We start from the raw sequence: 13,275 nt of genomic DNA on the forward strand, positions 1-13,275 counted from the left end.
ACTTCAACTGCAATACAAGATAATAAGTAAAACAAAACTATAGCATAGCTGTTCTTGAACCATTTCCACTCCATATTATGTTTAAGGAGAGACCCTATGTTCTACATGTGTGGCCGTACTAGTTCACTGTGTGTCAACATGGTTTCCGCTGATGTAAAAACCTAAAACGCTGACTGGGAATAAGAAACACATATCTAGATCCCTGATATTTTGTTATCAAAGAATTTGTACCGAGTGGGATGAATAAAGGGGCTTATTGTCTTCATTATGTCAGGACATTACTGTTTCTAAATAAACCACAGCTTCTCATTTTCGAGAAGTTTACTTAGATTTTTGACACTTATTGTAAGTCGCTTTGGCTAAAAGCGTCAGCTAAATTACATGAAATGTAATGTCATTTTTATTGCACATAATTAAATCACATGCATCAGCTAAATCACATGCTTGTTGAAAATTCCCGTCACTGTCTATATCTATGCTGACTAATATAATATATGTGAATGTAAGTTATGAGTTAGAAATACACAGTCATTTTCAATGTATTGTATCTTATTTTTGGTTATTATTCAACTCAACAATCTTGAAGAGTGTGTGTGTGAATTTTGTTTTGATGAGTTAAATTTGCGGAAATTGCGATTCATCTCTTCTGCGCCTCCTAGGCTTCCGTAGTCCCGTTTTTCCTTCACAGAAGTGTTGCTCTGTTGAAGGTAAGTTGAGGGAATGATTATTAGCATCAGCAACCATTACCGTGGGTAGCATAACAACAGTTTTCAGCTGTGGTGCGTCATTATTTTAGACGATAAAGGTATACGTTTGGTCATTGTTTAATTTCGCGCCGTTTGTACTCGCTACAACAGGTGTTACGTGCCTACTAGTTTTTGAACCTACTGGTTTGTCTACGCGTGCGTGTTTGTTTTCCCCCCCACAGCGGCAGATGTTGTCTGCCTCAGTCACCTGATTCGTCACACATTCGCAAACATATTGCTGAAAATGTTCAAAAGTCATCACATATCCATTGCAGCGATTACGATTGTATAAGTGAGCACTACATCACTGCCACGTATGAAGAAATACATTGAAGAAAATACATTTATTAAAAGATCGCCGCAACCTGGATTTGAACCCCCGCAAGCAAAATGACAATACGTTACAAGACGGAAGCGCACGTAACACCGGTCGTCCTGACGTATACGTTCCCCTCTATAGACCCTGTGTGTAGGGAGCTGATGTGCGGAGACCAGGAGGCAATGTCTGTGTTCTCTTTTGTTTTAATGCTGGAATTTTTGCAGTTGTCACTGTTATTTATTTTGTTAACTTGGGGTTGTTGTTCTCCCCTTTTTGTTATGATTTGGATGTTTGACAAGCTAAAGTTTAGATTTTGCGTAGAGTCCCGTTTTTCCTGCACAGAAGTGTTGCTCTGTTGAAGACCCTGTGTGTAGGGAGCTGATGTGCGGAGACCAGAAGGCAATGTCTGTGTTTTATTGTCTTCTGCAGGAGCAAATAAATGCTGAAAAGATCAGTATCTGAGTCGACTACTTCCATGCCCTAAACACATCTGTTACATGAACACAACGATGCAATTTAGTGGCCTCTACACTGCAACAGTCACCGTAACCAACCAGCTGAAACCCCATTCCACCCTAACGCGTGCGCATGCGCAGTGTAGCACAGACCTGACAACCGTTGAGGCGTTGATATGGGCACTGCGCTGGAAATTAATTGGGATAACGAATAACCAATGAACAAAGCCTTACACGTATTTACCTGTCATTATACATACACCATATTTGCCCTCACGCCTTCTCAAAATGCTGGTAAGTTGACGTGAATGTATTTTTTGTTTTGATTGCAAAGGGGTTCCTCCCTTCCTCCGACCGCACTGATGTGATGCTAACCGGTTACCATCAATAGCTTACCAGTTTCCAAGGAAATAGTACACCTCGTCATTATCAATAAAACCAATTAGCACACAAGTCAATAATGTTGGTTGATAAAAAATATATATTTTCCAAATTTGCTATTGTTCATTTTTTTCTGCCAGTCAGCTAACGTTTGTTAGCTCACGTTACCTTCAACGGTTGTAACGTTAGCGTTTGCCTGCCTAGCAACCCAGCAAAGGCAAGGCAGTTGAAGCTATTAGCATTAGCCTTGTTTTGACCGAGCCCTTTGAGCTAGCTGCTAACTGACAGCCGCTATCGCGACCAGATTTGTTCACTAGAATTGTCTAGTCCAGTGTCATTGCAGGGTTTATCTTATTGTCGCATTCCATAGCTTGACGTTTATCGTCTCTCAATATACTCCGTTGTTTTCCAGAGCAATAAGCACGACAAGCCGGAGGGCAACGATAACGTCAAGGTGGTGGTAAGATGCCGTCCCTTCAACCAGAAAGAGAAGATGATGAGCCACAAACAGGCTGTCATCGTAGACGAGATCCGTGGGACCATAACAGTCAACAAACTGGAGAGCCCCCATGAGCCTCCCAAGTCCTTCACATTTGACACCGTGTTTGGACCAGACAGCAAACAGCTGGATGTCTACAATCTCACCGCCCGCCCCATCGTCGACTCAGTATTAGAGGGATACAATGGTAAATTTAATGTAACATAAATTATTATTCAATTAATAAAGCATTGCTGTAAAATGTTCATCCTCATTGTACTGACTAAATCAACATTACAACATGAACCCTCAGCTGAACACTACTAGCTCTGTTAAATCCAATCCTCGCATTTGTGTTTTCATTGTTAACCTATTTGAAAAATAATAATTTTAAGTCTATCTTTAATCGTATTTTTATATACCGTAAATGGAACTGGGATTTGATGCTTTGCTGTCGATTTCAGGCACCATTTTTGCATACGGGCAGACTGGCACAGGAAAAACCTTCACCATGGAGGGCGTGAGAGCAGTGCCAGAACTCCGAGGGATTATTCCAAACTCCTTTGCTCATGTTTTTGGTCATATTGCCAAGGCAGAAGGGGACACAAGGTGAGAGAGCAATCGCTTGGTAAAAATTCAGTTTGTGCCGATTCTCATTATTCCTTGCGCATAAATCTGTGTCAATTAAAGTAAAAACGCTGGTGTCTTGTTTATCTTAATAATATACTCGAGCACAAGCATTTTATTTGTTTTAAATAAAGTAGTCTTTAGACTTGGCTTGATACTATTGGCTAGCTGTTTTGGTTTTGTTCTGAGGAGTTTTATGTGAATGAGGTTTACTGAAGTAAAGACAAACCTTTTGATCATTGTGCAAGTAACTAAAAACATACTCTAATCTAAGCAAAGCTATTAATAACAAGTTATCTTATGCATATCAAGAAAATTAGTATTTTGAGAAAAGGCCCTCTAGGAACACATGTTTATCTGCTACGACATGATAAAGGTTTGGCCCACACATTTTGTAAAGGAAATGCATTTCCTACAAATTCTGCCTAGACGGCTGATGGGAGACATTTTTTTCACATTTAGGTCTCTTAAAGCAGAATAAAGGGCTCCATGTGAAAAAAGTTCCTTTTAAGGGGTTCAAGTGTTATGATGAATGTATTTATAATGCCTGTTTTACCATTTGCACCTTGACATTTTGCATTTACTGTATGTCTTTAAACAAACATTTAACTTCCACAGGTTTTTGGTTCGTGTTTCTTACCTGGAGATTTACAATGAGGAAGTGCGAGACTTGTTGGGCAAGGACCAACTGCAGAGGCTAGAGGTAAAATTATACTCTAAACCAGTAATTCAGACCAAAAATCTCTTGGAAGATCTGTCATAAAGGGCACTACAGACATATTTCCAAACAGGAAGCTTACAGAAGATGGCTGAAAAGATTTGCTTGCATTTTTCCACAGGTGAAAGAAAGACCAGACATTGGTGTGTATATCAAAGACCTCTCCAGTTACGTCGTGAACAAAGCTGACGACATGGACAGGATTATGACGATGGGCCACAAAAACAGTAAGCGGAATAACTGACAGCATAAACACAGAAACAGATCCCAACAAAATCTAACACTGCTCTGTTTTTCAATAAGATATTGATCTTTGCAATGTGAAGTAAAACCACATACTCGATGACGATGAGAATCGATGATGATTTCCTGGCTTGACAAGCCCCTGAAAGCCCCCCTGCATTATTTACACATTTTTACATTACATTACAGGTCATTCAGCTGACGCTTTTATCCAAAGCGAATTATATTACATTTTTTTCAACCCGTGGCTTTTTACGTTTCTGCCCGAGGAGCAATTAGGGGTTAGGTGTCTTGCTCAGGGATACTTTGACTTGAGACATGGGGCAGCCGGGACTCAAACCACCAACCTTGAGGTTCCCAGCGTACCCTCTCTACCCCTGTGTCACGACGACATTATCTATGGGTTCCGTTTCAATACAATGTCACCTTGACAAAAAACATACCAACATACCTTACCATACGTACCAACGTATGTATCAGTCCCGACCGCACGCCCTTTTATATGCACTTGTCTGTGTGTGCATGTCAAATTTCCTATTTATTATAGCATAATAGCACAGGGCTTTGTGGCACTGTTATATATTACGCTTTCTTTTTTTTTAGTATATCTGTTCTCATCAATATACGCAACTCTTTGTGTATTTAGCAAATTGATCTTCATAATACTTATTACACACATTTCATTTTAAATGTGTGGAAACCGGATTATGTGCAGACTATGTGTCCGTGCTGTACTGGAGCTGTAAGTGGTGTGTGCAGAGATATCACTGCTAACAAAAGAAAATAGAATTTAGGTGTCTGATTGCATTGTATTTCCCTGTGTGAAGGGTCTGTTGGAGCAACAAACATGAATGAACACAGCTCCCGGTCTCACGCTATCTTCACCATCACCATCGAGTGCAGTGAGAAGGGTGTGGATGGAAACCAGCATGTCCGCATGGGAAAGCTTCATCTGGTCGATCTCGCGGTATGTATATGCGGCCCCCTTGAGTAAAATTAGACCACTTCCTTGGAAATCAGATGACACCAGCTGACCCAAAGATTTGCCCCGTGGTCCGCAATGCATCCGACCATCACCAATTAACCTTCCAACCTTCCAATCCAGGGCTCGGAGAGACAGGGCAAGACTGGAGCCACGGGTCAGCGTCTAAAGGAAGCGACAAAGATCAATCTCTCTCTCTCCACACTGGGCAACGTCATCTCTGCCCTGGTGGATGGCAAGAGCACTCACGTGCCCTACAGGAACTCTAAACTAACCCGTCTGCTGCAGGATTCATTGGGAGGAAACTCCAAGACCATGATGGTAGAGGGAACGTTTGAAAACTGTTGTAGAAACGTTAAGTTGTAAGCATCAAATTAATTCATTCAGATTTGTTTTTTGACTCCCTTTTAAATGACATACTTCTCTCCACCAGTGTGCAAATATAGGTCCCGCAGACTATAACTACGATGAAACCATCAGCACCCTGCGCTACGCTAATAGGGCTAAAAACATAAAGAACAAAGCCAGGATCAATGAGGATCCTAAGGATGCCCTACTGCGCCAGTTCCAGAAGGAGATTGAGGAGCTCAAGAAGAAACTGGTGGAAGGTAATGAGAAACCATATTGCTTTTTGGATTACACGTTTTTTTCCCCCCAAGCCTGTCTTTTTACATGTGTTTTGTGCGATTCTAGGTGAAGAGATCTCTGGCTCAGAGGGCAGTGGGTCAGAAGAGATGGATGAAGGGGACGATGAAGGAGGGGTCGCAGGAGAAGGCCGCCAGAGAAAAAGAGGTAAAAGAAAAATGAGCAAGTGTGCATCAGAGCAAATTAAAAAAGAAAAGAAAAAAGAATTATGAAATCTGTCTGTGGGGGAAGTCTTTTTTTCATTCAGCGGTTTATGTTTTCTGTAAATGGTTAGATATCCATCTGATGTAAGATGTGTATATATCTATTTTGATCATTTGTCGTTGGGAAATTAATTTTCTTATGAGTCGGCATTAAGTTCTTCAGGTGATTGTCGAGCTAAAGTGGCTTTGAGTTGGCTGCACTCTTCCATCAACGTAACACTGTTCTCATTTTGGAGTTCCCCTCGTATTCTCACCTATTGCTTCCTGTCTTTCAAGTGGAAACTAAAGAAGGGTTTAAATGACAAGTCATTCAATTAAGCTGGGGCTGTGGGCTTTGGTGTGTGTGTGTGGGGGGGGGTTTGAAGATGGGTGCACAAGATGCACTATTGCACTAGACTCATCATAACCTCAACATCACACGTGTTCTCATCGTATGTCTCATAATAGTCTGCCACTATATGTCTATATAGAGACAAATCCAAATTGAGACATATTTTCTATCCAATGTGGCCTTTAAACTTAAAATATAGAGTAGGTTGAACAGTATATGTAGATGTGTTCACTGTGTTTGTCCCACTCCTGTTGTTCTCACGGCCTGGATCTCCCCCCCCCTCCCACTCTTGCTGACCATGTCCTAAATCTTTCTGAAAGTTTGCAAAGGTTTGATAAGCGTGTCTGGTGATGGATCCATGAATGCATGAATTAACGGGGACTGCTGCGCTGTTTAACAGATCCTCCCAAAGAACTGGCGCGACCAAATGTTCAATTTCTCCTTCCTTCTCCCAAGCATGACCTAAATTAACCCGGTTTTGAAATCAGTCCGGTTTGCTGCAGCTCTTAATTCAAAAAGAAAGCGGTTGGGGTAAGAATCTACACAGTCCTGTTGTCCTCTAGTAACGGTGTCTACTCAAACACAAACCATCAAGATGGCCACCGTTTCAGTAGCTATTGCACAAGCAGGGTTAATGGGTTTATTGTACACATATCTACGATCTAAGATGCATCCAAATGTATCTTATACATAGTCTAAGATGCATCCAAATGTATCTTATACATAGTATAAGATGCATCCAAATGTATCTTATACATAGTATAAAATACATTTAAAGATCAAAGACACTGTGGTTTGTTGTGTCTCTCTCAAGGGAGGAAGAAGGTTTCCCCGGACAAGATGGTGGAGATGCAGGCAAAGATTGAAGAGGAAAGAAAGGCTTTGGAGGCCAAGCTGGACATGGAGGAGGAGGAGAGGAACAAGGCCAGAGCAGAGCTGGAAAAGAGGGAGAAGGACCTCCTTAAAGCCCAGTGAGTCCTGGAAGAAATTGTATTTTTGCTCAATTTTGATATCCAAGATACAAATCTTATAATCGATTGTCTTCGCTAAATTACTTTAAAATACTGGATGTGGTAATATGGCATCGACGCAGTCAATACCTGATCCTCCTGTAACCCCTTAGGCAGGAGCATCACCTTCTGCTGGATAAACTGTCCGCCTTAGAGAAGAAGGTGATTGTAGGTGGGGTGGACCTCTTGGCCAAGGCTGAGGAGCAGGAGAAGCTTTTGCAGGAGTCCAACAACGAACTCGAAGAACGTCGCAGGAGAGCGGAGAAGCTGCGGAGGGAGCTGGAGGAGAAAGAGGTAAAAAAAAAAAATACAAGGATCCGACTACCAAATGGGATCAGCTGATCAGGAGTGCTCTCTTACTTTGTCATTCGGAAACCATTACATAGATGTGTGTCCTTTTGTTACGTCATATTCAACCCTTTTTTAAACTCAAAAAGTACAGACACATTCAGCAGCATACAACCAAATTATGACATCAGATACCAGATCATCTATAAGAGGTGTGATTTGCGCTAAATGGCTGCGCCTTTGTGGTTGGAAAATGTGGTTAGAAGCTCACCTCATAACTCACTTACTTTGTGTTCGGGGGAAATGGCAAAAGGGCAAATAACTGCATTTGAAAATAATTTCTTGTTTTCATTAAAACAAAACACTTTATCGACATCTTGACTTCTGCCTTTTAATGCATAAAGGGTATTCACAGTCACAGGCCACAGCAGACTGGTGCATAATCTGTGATTCCGCTCCCCCTTAAAATAGCAAGAGCGTCTGGACATAGAAGAAAAGTACACTAGTCTGCAGGAGGAGGCTCAAGGAAAGACCAAGAAGCTGAAGAAAGTGTGGACCATGCTGATGGCTGCCAAATCCGAAGTAAGCATAACATATAAGTATTATACAGTGTCAGATCAGCAGGGTGGTACAATGCCTGGACTGGTATGAGTCACCAAATTCCCACTGACGATGTTATGAAACACTTTTTTTCAATCAGAGCTTTGATTATTAAAACTAACCCCATGGTTGAAGTTTGTCTCAATTTGATCATGGTAATTAAAGCCAGGTGATTTACAGTGGCTGTGGTGTTTTGTTAGATGGCAGATCTACAGCAGGAGCATCACGGAGAGAGCGAGGGCCTCCTGGAGAACATTCGCGAGCTGAGTCGAGAGTTGCGTCTCCAAATGCTCATCGTAGACAACGTTATTCCCCAGGAATACCAGGTGTGAATGCATACTTACATTTGTAGCTTCCCGACTGTCTGACCGAGCAAGTTTTTTTCGGTTGTGTGTACAATAACCCGACACAAGGCCTTGGCAGAAAAGCAGCTAATACAGTAGATCCATTGACTATCAATATGAATTTTTAGGTTTGTATAGAAACAAATGCGCCGAGCACACGTTGTACAGCCAAGTGGATCTCCCACACATAGTACCGGCTGATTCAAGGGGATTCAATGTCTTTCCTGGCTTCTTATTTTTAAATTTCCTCGTGTTTTTCTTTGTAGGAGATGATAGAAAATTACATGCACTGGAATGAAGACATTGGAGAATGGCAGCTGGTGAGCTCCCTTTGCATAAATCTTGCACGCACTGTGGTTTGCAGTTCGACAGACATGAATTTAATGGTGCAAACTTCGAGTTAACGACTGCTTCCGATTAGCGTCTGTCTTTAAAACTGTACCGTGTGTCCTCCAGAAATGCGTGGCATACACTGGCAACAATATGAGAAAACAGACTCCTGCTCCAGACAAAAAAGAAAAAGATGTGAGTGCTTTGCACATTTATTTTTCCTACCCAACATAGTTTTTTGTATAATGGCTGATGTTACTGATATTTCCCTCTTTTCCCTCCGTGACAATGTATTATCGACCTCTCGTCTCCTTCTGTCCCTGCCTCTCACAGCCATCTCAGGTGGATCTGTCCCACGTCTATCTGGCTTACACAGAGGAGAGCAAGCGCCAGTCACTGATGAAGCTCGAGAGACCCAGAACTTCTAAAAGTGGCAAAAGTGGCCGACCCAAGACCGGCCGAAGGTAATCTACCTACAAACCAAAGGCAACCTGAGGCTCCGCATCTTTATGGACACAGCAGTCCACTGTGTACTGCCTCATGATTCATTCTTTTATCAGCCGTTGGCCTTTACATTATCTCTTACAAGGAGGACATTTGCTAAAAGCCAGTCTTCAAATATTGCCACCGCGCCCTCAACCATACAGTTCATTTAGTGATTGTGATGATCGGGGCTGAAATAAATGCTACGAGGGCACTTTGGTCTTATGTGTATGTGCGCACCAGGTACTTGTGGTTGTATGGTTGCCTGCATCTTACGTGGATAGTCAAATTTGGAGCACTTACAATTACAACCTTGTGTTGAGTTACGCAACATCAAATACTACTTTGATTAAACCGAAGAGTTATTGCTTATGTTTCTCCTGCCTTCATTATAGATAGTGTATCTGAAACTTAATATTATTTCATGATAACGCCAAATACGGTTATTCTGAGAAACGAGCGCGCTGAAAGCTCTCTAAAGTTGTTGATAACACTTATCGTGTGTCTATCTCTACACAGGAAAAGATCTGCAAAGCCAGAAACAGTGATCGAATCCCTTCTGCAGTGAAGGCCGCAGAACGGAAAGCTTTGTTTCACCGCATCTTCTGTGTTACTTTTGCAAACGGAGTCATTAGTCGAGTCTGAAGAATTAGTTATTTAAAAGATTATCTCAACACTGTATAGCCGAAATGTGACTGAGTGGCACCTGTGACAGGAGTAACACCTCTTGGCCAAGAGGACCTGTTAGTTGTATTAAAGTTTAAAACTTCTTTGTGGCTCTTCAACATTTTGATGTATCGTTGGAACACATTTTGTTGGCAGCAGCTTCTGTTCATTAAAGGTTCTTTGAACTTATCACCTCTCTCGTACATTATGGCGACAATTACAATGATCGTGTCTAACCACATTTGGTTTTCAAAACAACTACACACACTCACACTAAAAGAGGATGTTTAAAAATGCTGTGGACATGAACTATAAACTAAATTCACACACTTTGAAACTGTTTTGTGTGTATGTAACACACAAAATGTTTTGCAATGAATACAACACTGTTTTATGAGTTTTACAGATTACAGATTTCCTGTTATGTAAGAAGCAGATTCATACTACTATCCCATGCTGCTAGCAATACGTTATAATTGAATTCTGATGAAGGGTGTTAGTTCACTCAGACAGGGTATGTAGACCCAAGGTTGTAACTGTGATGTGAATTACACTATTTCTTCTTAAGGCATGCATGCCGGTCAGCTATTATGTTACTGCCATTTGCTAATCCAAGCAAGTCATTTTTTTATTTTTTTATTTACCTCCAAAAGTCAGAACACTGAATTATATTGATATGCATCTTCCATACTATTTGCTTTAGCTTATTGCAGTAGTATGAGGTGCAAATCATGTATTTTATGTAGACACAAACTGATTTATTTTGTATCATAATGTATGTCAAATGTTTACATACATTAAACCCTAGGATATTTTATTTATTAAATTATTTTACATGCTGTATCTCACATTCCTGTCGCTCTTGTAGTCTCATTAGTAAATTACATATATTTTTATTGTTGCATAAAACAAAAGGTTTATCGACCACAATTAGCACATTATTTTTCGTTGTGGTTCCTGTTGGTGAGGAGGAAAACCTTGAAGCGTAGCTCCGTCTTCAACATTTTATTCTTCACCTTGAAACTGGTGTTAATGATTAACCGTAGTTTTTACTGACAATATTTTAAGCTGACATTGTGTGGAAAAAACTGACTTTAATTACAGAAGAACTGTGGCATAATTTATTGATGAATAAATACAAATAGTACAAAAATAGGATATGTAGGACAATAAATATTACATGTCACAATAAATTGAAATGACTTATGTCTTAGGGTTTATTTCCAGTTCCCTTCTTGCACAATCAGCGACTCTGGTCAAAAACTCCCGTAGGTGACATTGCCTGTTTGTGTTCAGTTGACAGTTGTCGTCTTTAGGCTTTCTCTGAAAGAAAAAAAGACAATTTTAGTGTGAAACAAAACTATGGTGAAGAAAAACCACATTTGACATTAAAGAGCATATTTGTTGTTAGAACAGATGCTTTGTAGAGTCACTATTTGGAATTAAATTCATGAATTTCGTCTGAACACATTTTTACAATCACAATAATTCCTCTTTACCGTGTAGTCCTGCAGCAGACGAAGGAGATTTGACACTTTGGGCACTTTGGACCGGAATATATGCAGAGCCTTTTCAGCCGAACACAAACACATCTAAGAGAAAAGCACAATTAGTCTAGTAGTGGTATTGAAACACATTTGTTAGCAGTGAATTAATCTGAAGAAACCAGTTCAACTTGTTGAGTTCACAGGTTCAATGCAAGTTTACATCTTACACACATGCCAGACAAACGTCATGTTTCCTGTTTTCACAATATATAAAAAGGTTTTAACGTACCTTACTACAATTTCGATGACATCCTCCATGCGGTATTTGTGTGATTTCTTCATTGCCCTTCAATGACAGTATACGTACATCAGTATATTATAACACAAACAAACCAACCATGTGCAGTTTTGTAGTTCTCTTACCTGCGTCTCTCTCAGTAACTTCTCCGTCTCGTTTATAATCCGTGTCAGCTTGGCTTTGTCTGTGTCATCCAGGTGGGACAACGATGCTGCGCAGATCATCATCATCACCAGCGTAATACTTAGAATGTTGTTCATGACTTTGGAAGAGACCGTCAGACAGCAATGTTCGTTTGAGCAGAGAATACCACACACACTTTAATTTGACACTTATATCTTGACTGACACCACAGTGTGAAGACACGTCAGAGGAAGGAGACGCCAAATAAGGATCAACGGATGATCTGTATCTTCTTTTACAATCTTCCACCAGGTTCATGGCATTATTAGTAAGCAGTTGCTTAGTAATCGCTTATCGGCAAAATACACCCAATGCATTACTTGTCACCAACTCGTGTTAACATTTGATGGTGGTCAAAATATTTCAGCGCGGAATATCATTTTTACTTGTGTTAAGTGTAGTATTGGTGAATTGAATAATCTGCTGTGAAACAAAGATGCTTATACTAATTTTCACACTGGATTGACTTGTCGCAATTTAAAAGCACACACTAAGAAATTAATAATGTCAGTAATATATAGAAATAACTAAAATAGACTTTCTATTTTACACTTTCATCTACACTTATAGGTTCTTGGTCAAAATGACTAAGAACACAGGAAATATTTTGAGTCAAGCTTGAAGCTGTATTCCACACAGAACAGGAAACTGACTGACAGAGAAAATTCCAGTCCTGCATAAATTGTTGTTTTTACTCTCGCTCAGATATTTATATGATACATTATTATATTATTATCAACTCAAACCTCAGAGTACTTGCTGGTGACAGTTACCATCAGTTATACCAATAATTTGAAATACATATTAGTTGACTTAATTAAAATTGCAACAGATGTTTGATTGAATATACCTCAAACTACCTCGAACTAACACCTTCACATCTCCACAGCTAACAGACACTGATCATCTTTGTTGAGCAGCTCCATCTTCAGGTGGTATTTGTAACTTTTTTCAATCACAGAACTAGAGTTTTAAGTGGTAACCAAGTCACAAAGATTGGAATGCTCCAAATAATTATGTTTTTTTGTTTTTTTTGCCCTCATGTCTAGATGCCTGTGAGTTGTTTAGCAGTCCCACTAAAATGGACGTGCCAACCGTTAAACAGTTTCCAGTTAAGTAACTGTTTGGAGCACAAATATTTAATATGAACCTGCATTCAACAGACAGCAAACACAGAGTAAACATCCATTTATCAACTCAGGACATGTCAGATGTGTTGTGATATCCTTTGGATGTACCCCAAAATCACCTAGTTCGGAATCGCTGGCCCACACTAATGTACGAAAGATAGTTAAAAGTAACTCAACCAGCTAACAATAAAACAGTACATTTCAGGATTTTTTAAAATATCATTAGATTATAATATTGAATATTATATATAGTGGGTTGCAGTCAAGTATTATCTACTGTATAACATAGTAATACATTATTATGTATTTGTTTACCTATCTAATGACG

The 13,275-nt window shown here is 40.0% G+C and overlaps 2 protein-coding genes across 2 annotated transcripts; one reads left to right on the forward strand and one right to left on the reverse strand.

The window, feature by feature from the left end:
• The first annotated feature begins 667 nt into the window (after positions 1-667).
• On the forward strand, positions 668-10,038 carry kif3a (kinesin family member 3A). Its single transcript, XM_040174837.2, has 18 exons — positions 668-707; positions 1,495-1,814; positions 2,314-2,587; positions 2,844-2,988; positions 3,625-3,709; positions 3,846-3,951; positions 4,795-4,934; positions 5,073-5,270; positions 5,383-5,557; positions 5,643-5,741; positions 6,943-7,099; positions 7,252-7,432; positions 7,898-8,008; positions 8,227-8,352; positions 8,637-8,690; positions 8,827-8,895; positions 9,034-9,164; positions 9,703-10,038. Exons 2-18 carry the CDS (start codon positions 1,809-1,811, stop codon positions 9,749-9,751), a joined length of 2,106 nt encoding a protein of 701 aa, XP_040030771.1. The 5' UTR covers positions 668-707; positions 1,495-1,808; the 3' UTR covers positions 9,752-10,038.
• A 918-nt stretch (positions 10,039-10,956) lies between these two features.
• On the reverse strand, positions 10,957-11,969 carry LOC144406327 (uncharacterized). The gene is made up of 4 exons (XM_078102255.1): positions 11,760-11,969; positions 11,626-11,682; positions 11,349-11,441; positions 10,957-11,172 (listed from the first exon to the last, which is right to left on the reverse strand). The coding sequence occupies exons 1-4, from the start codon at positions 11,892-11,894 to the stop codon at positions 11,053-11,055; spliced, it is 405 nt and encodes a 134-aa protein (XP_077958381.1). The 5' UTR covers positions 11,895-11,969; the 3' UTR covers positions 10,957-11,052.
• Between the last annotated feature and the right edge of the window lie 1,306 nt (positions 11,970-13,275).

Source organism: Gasterosteus aculeatus, chromosome 4 (assembly GCF_964276395.1).
Source record: "Gasterosteus aculeatus chromosome 4, fGasAcu3.hap1.1, whole genome shotgun sequence".
Classification (NCBI taxonomy): Eukaryota; Metazoa; Chordata; class Actinopteri; order Perciformes; family Gasterosteidae; genus Gasterosteus; species Gasterosteus aculeatus.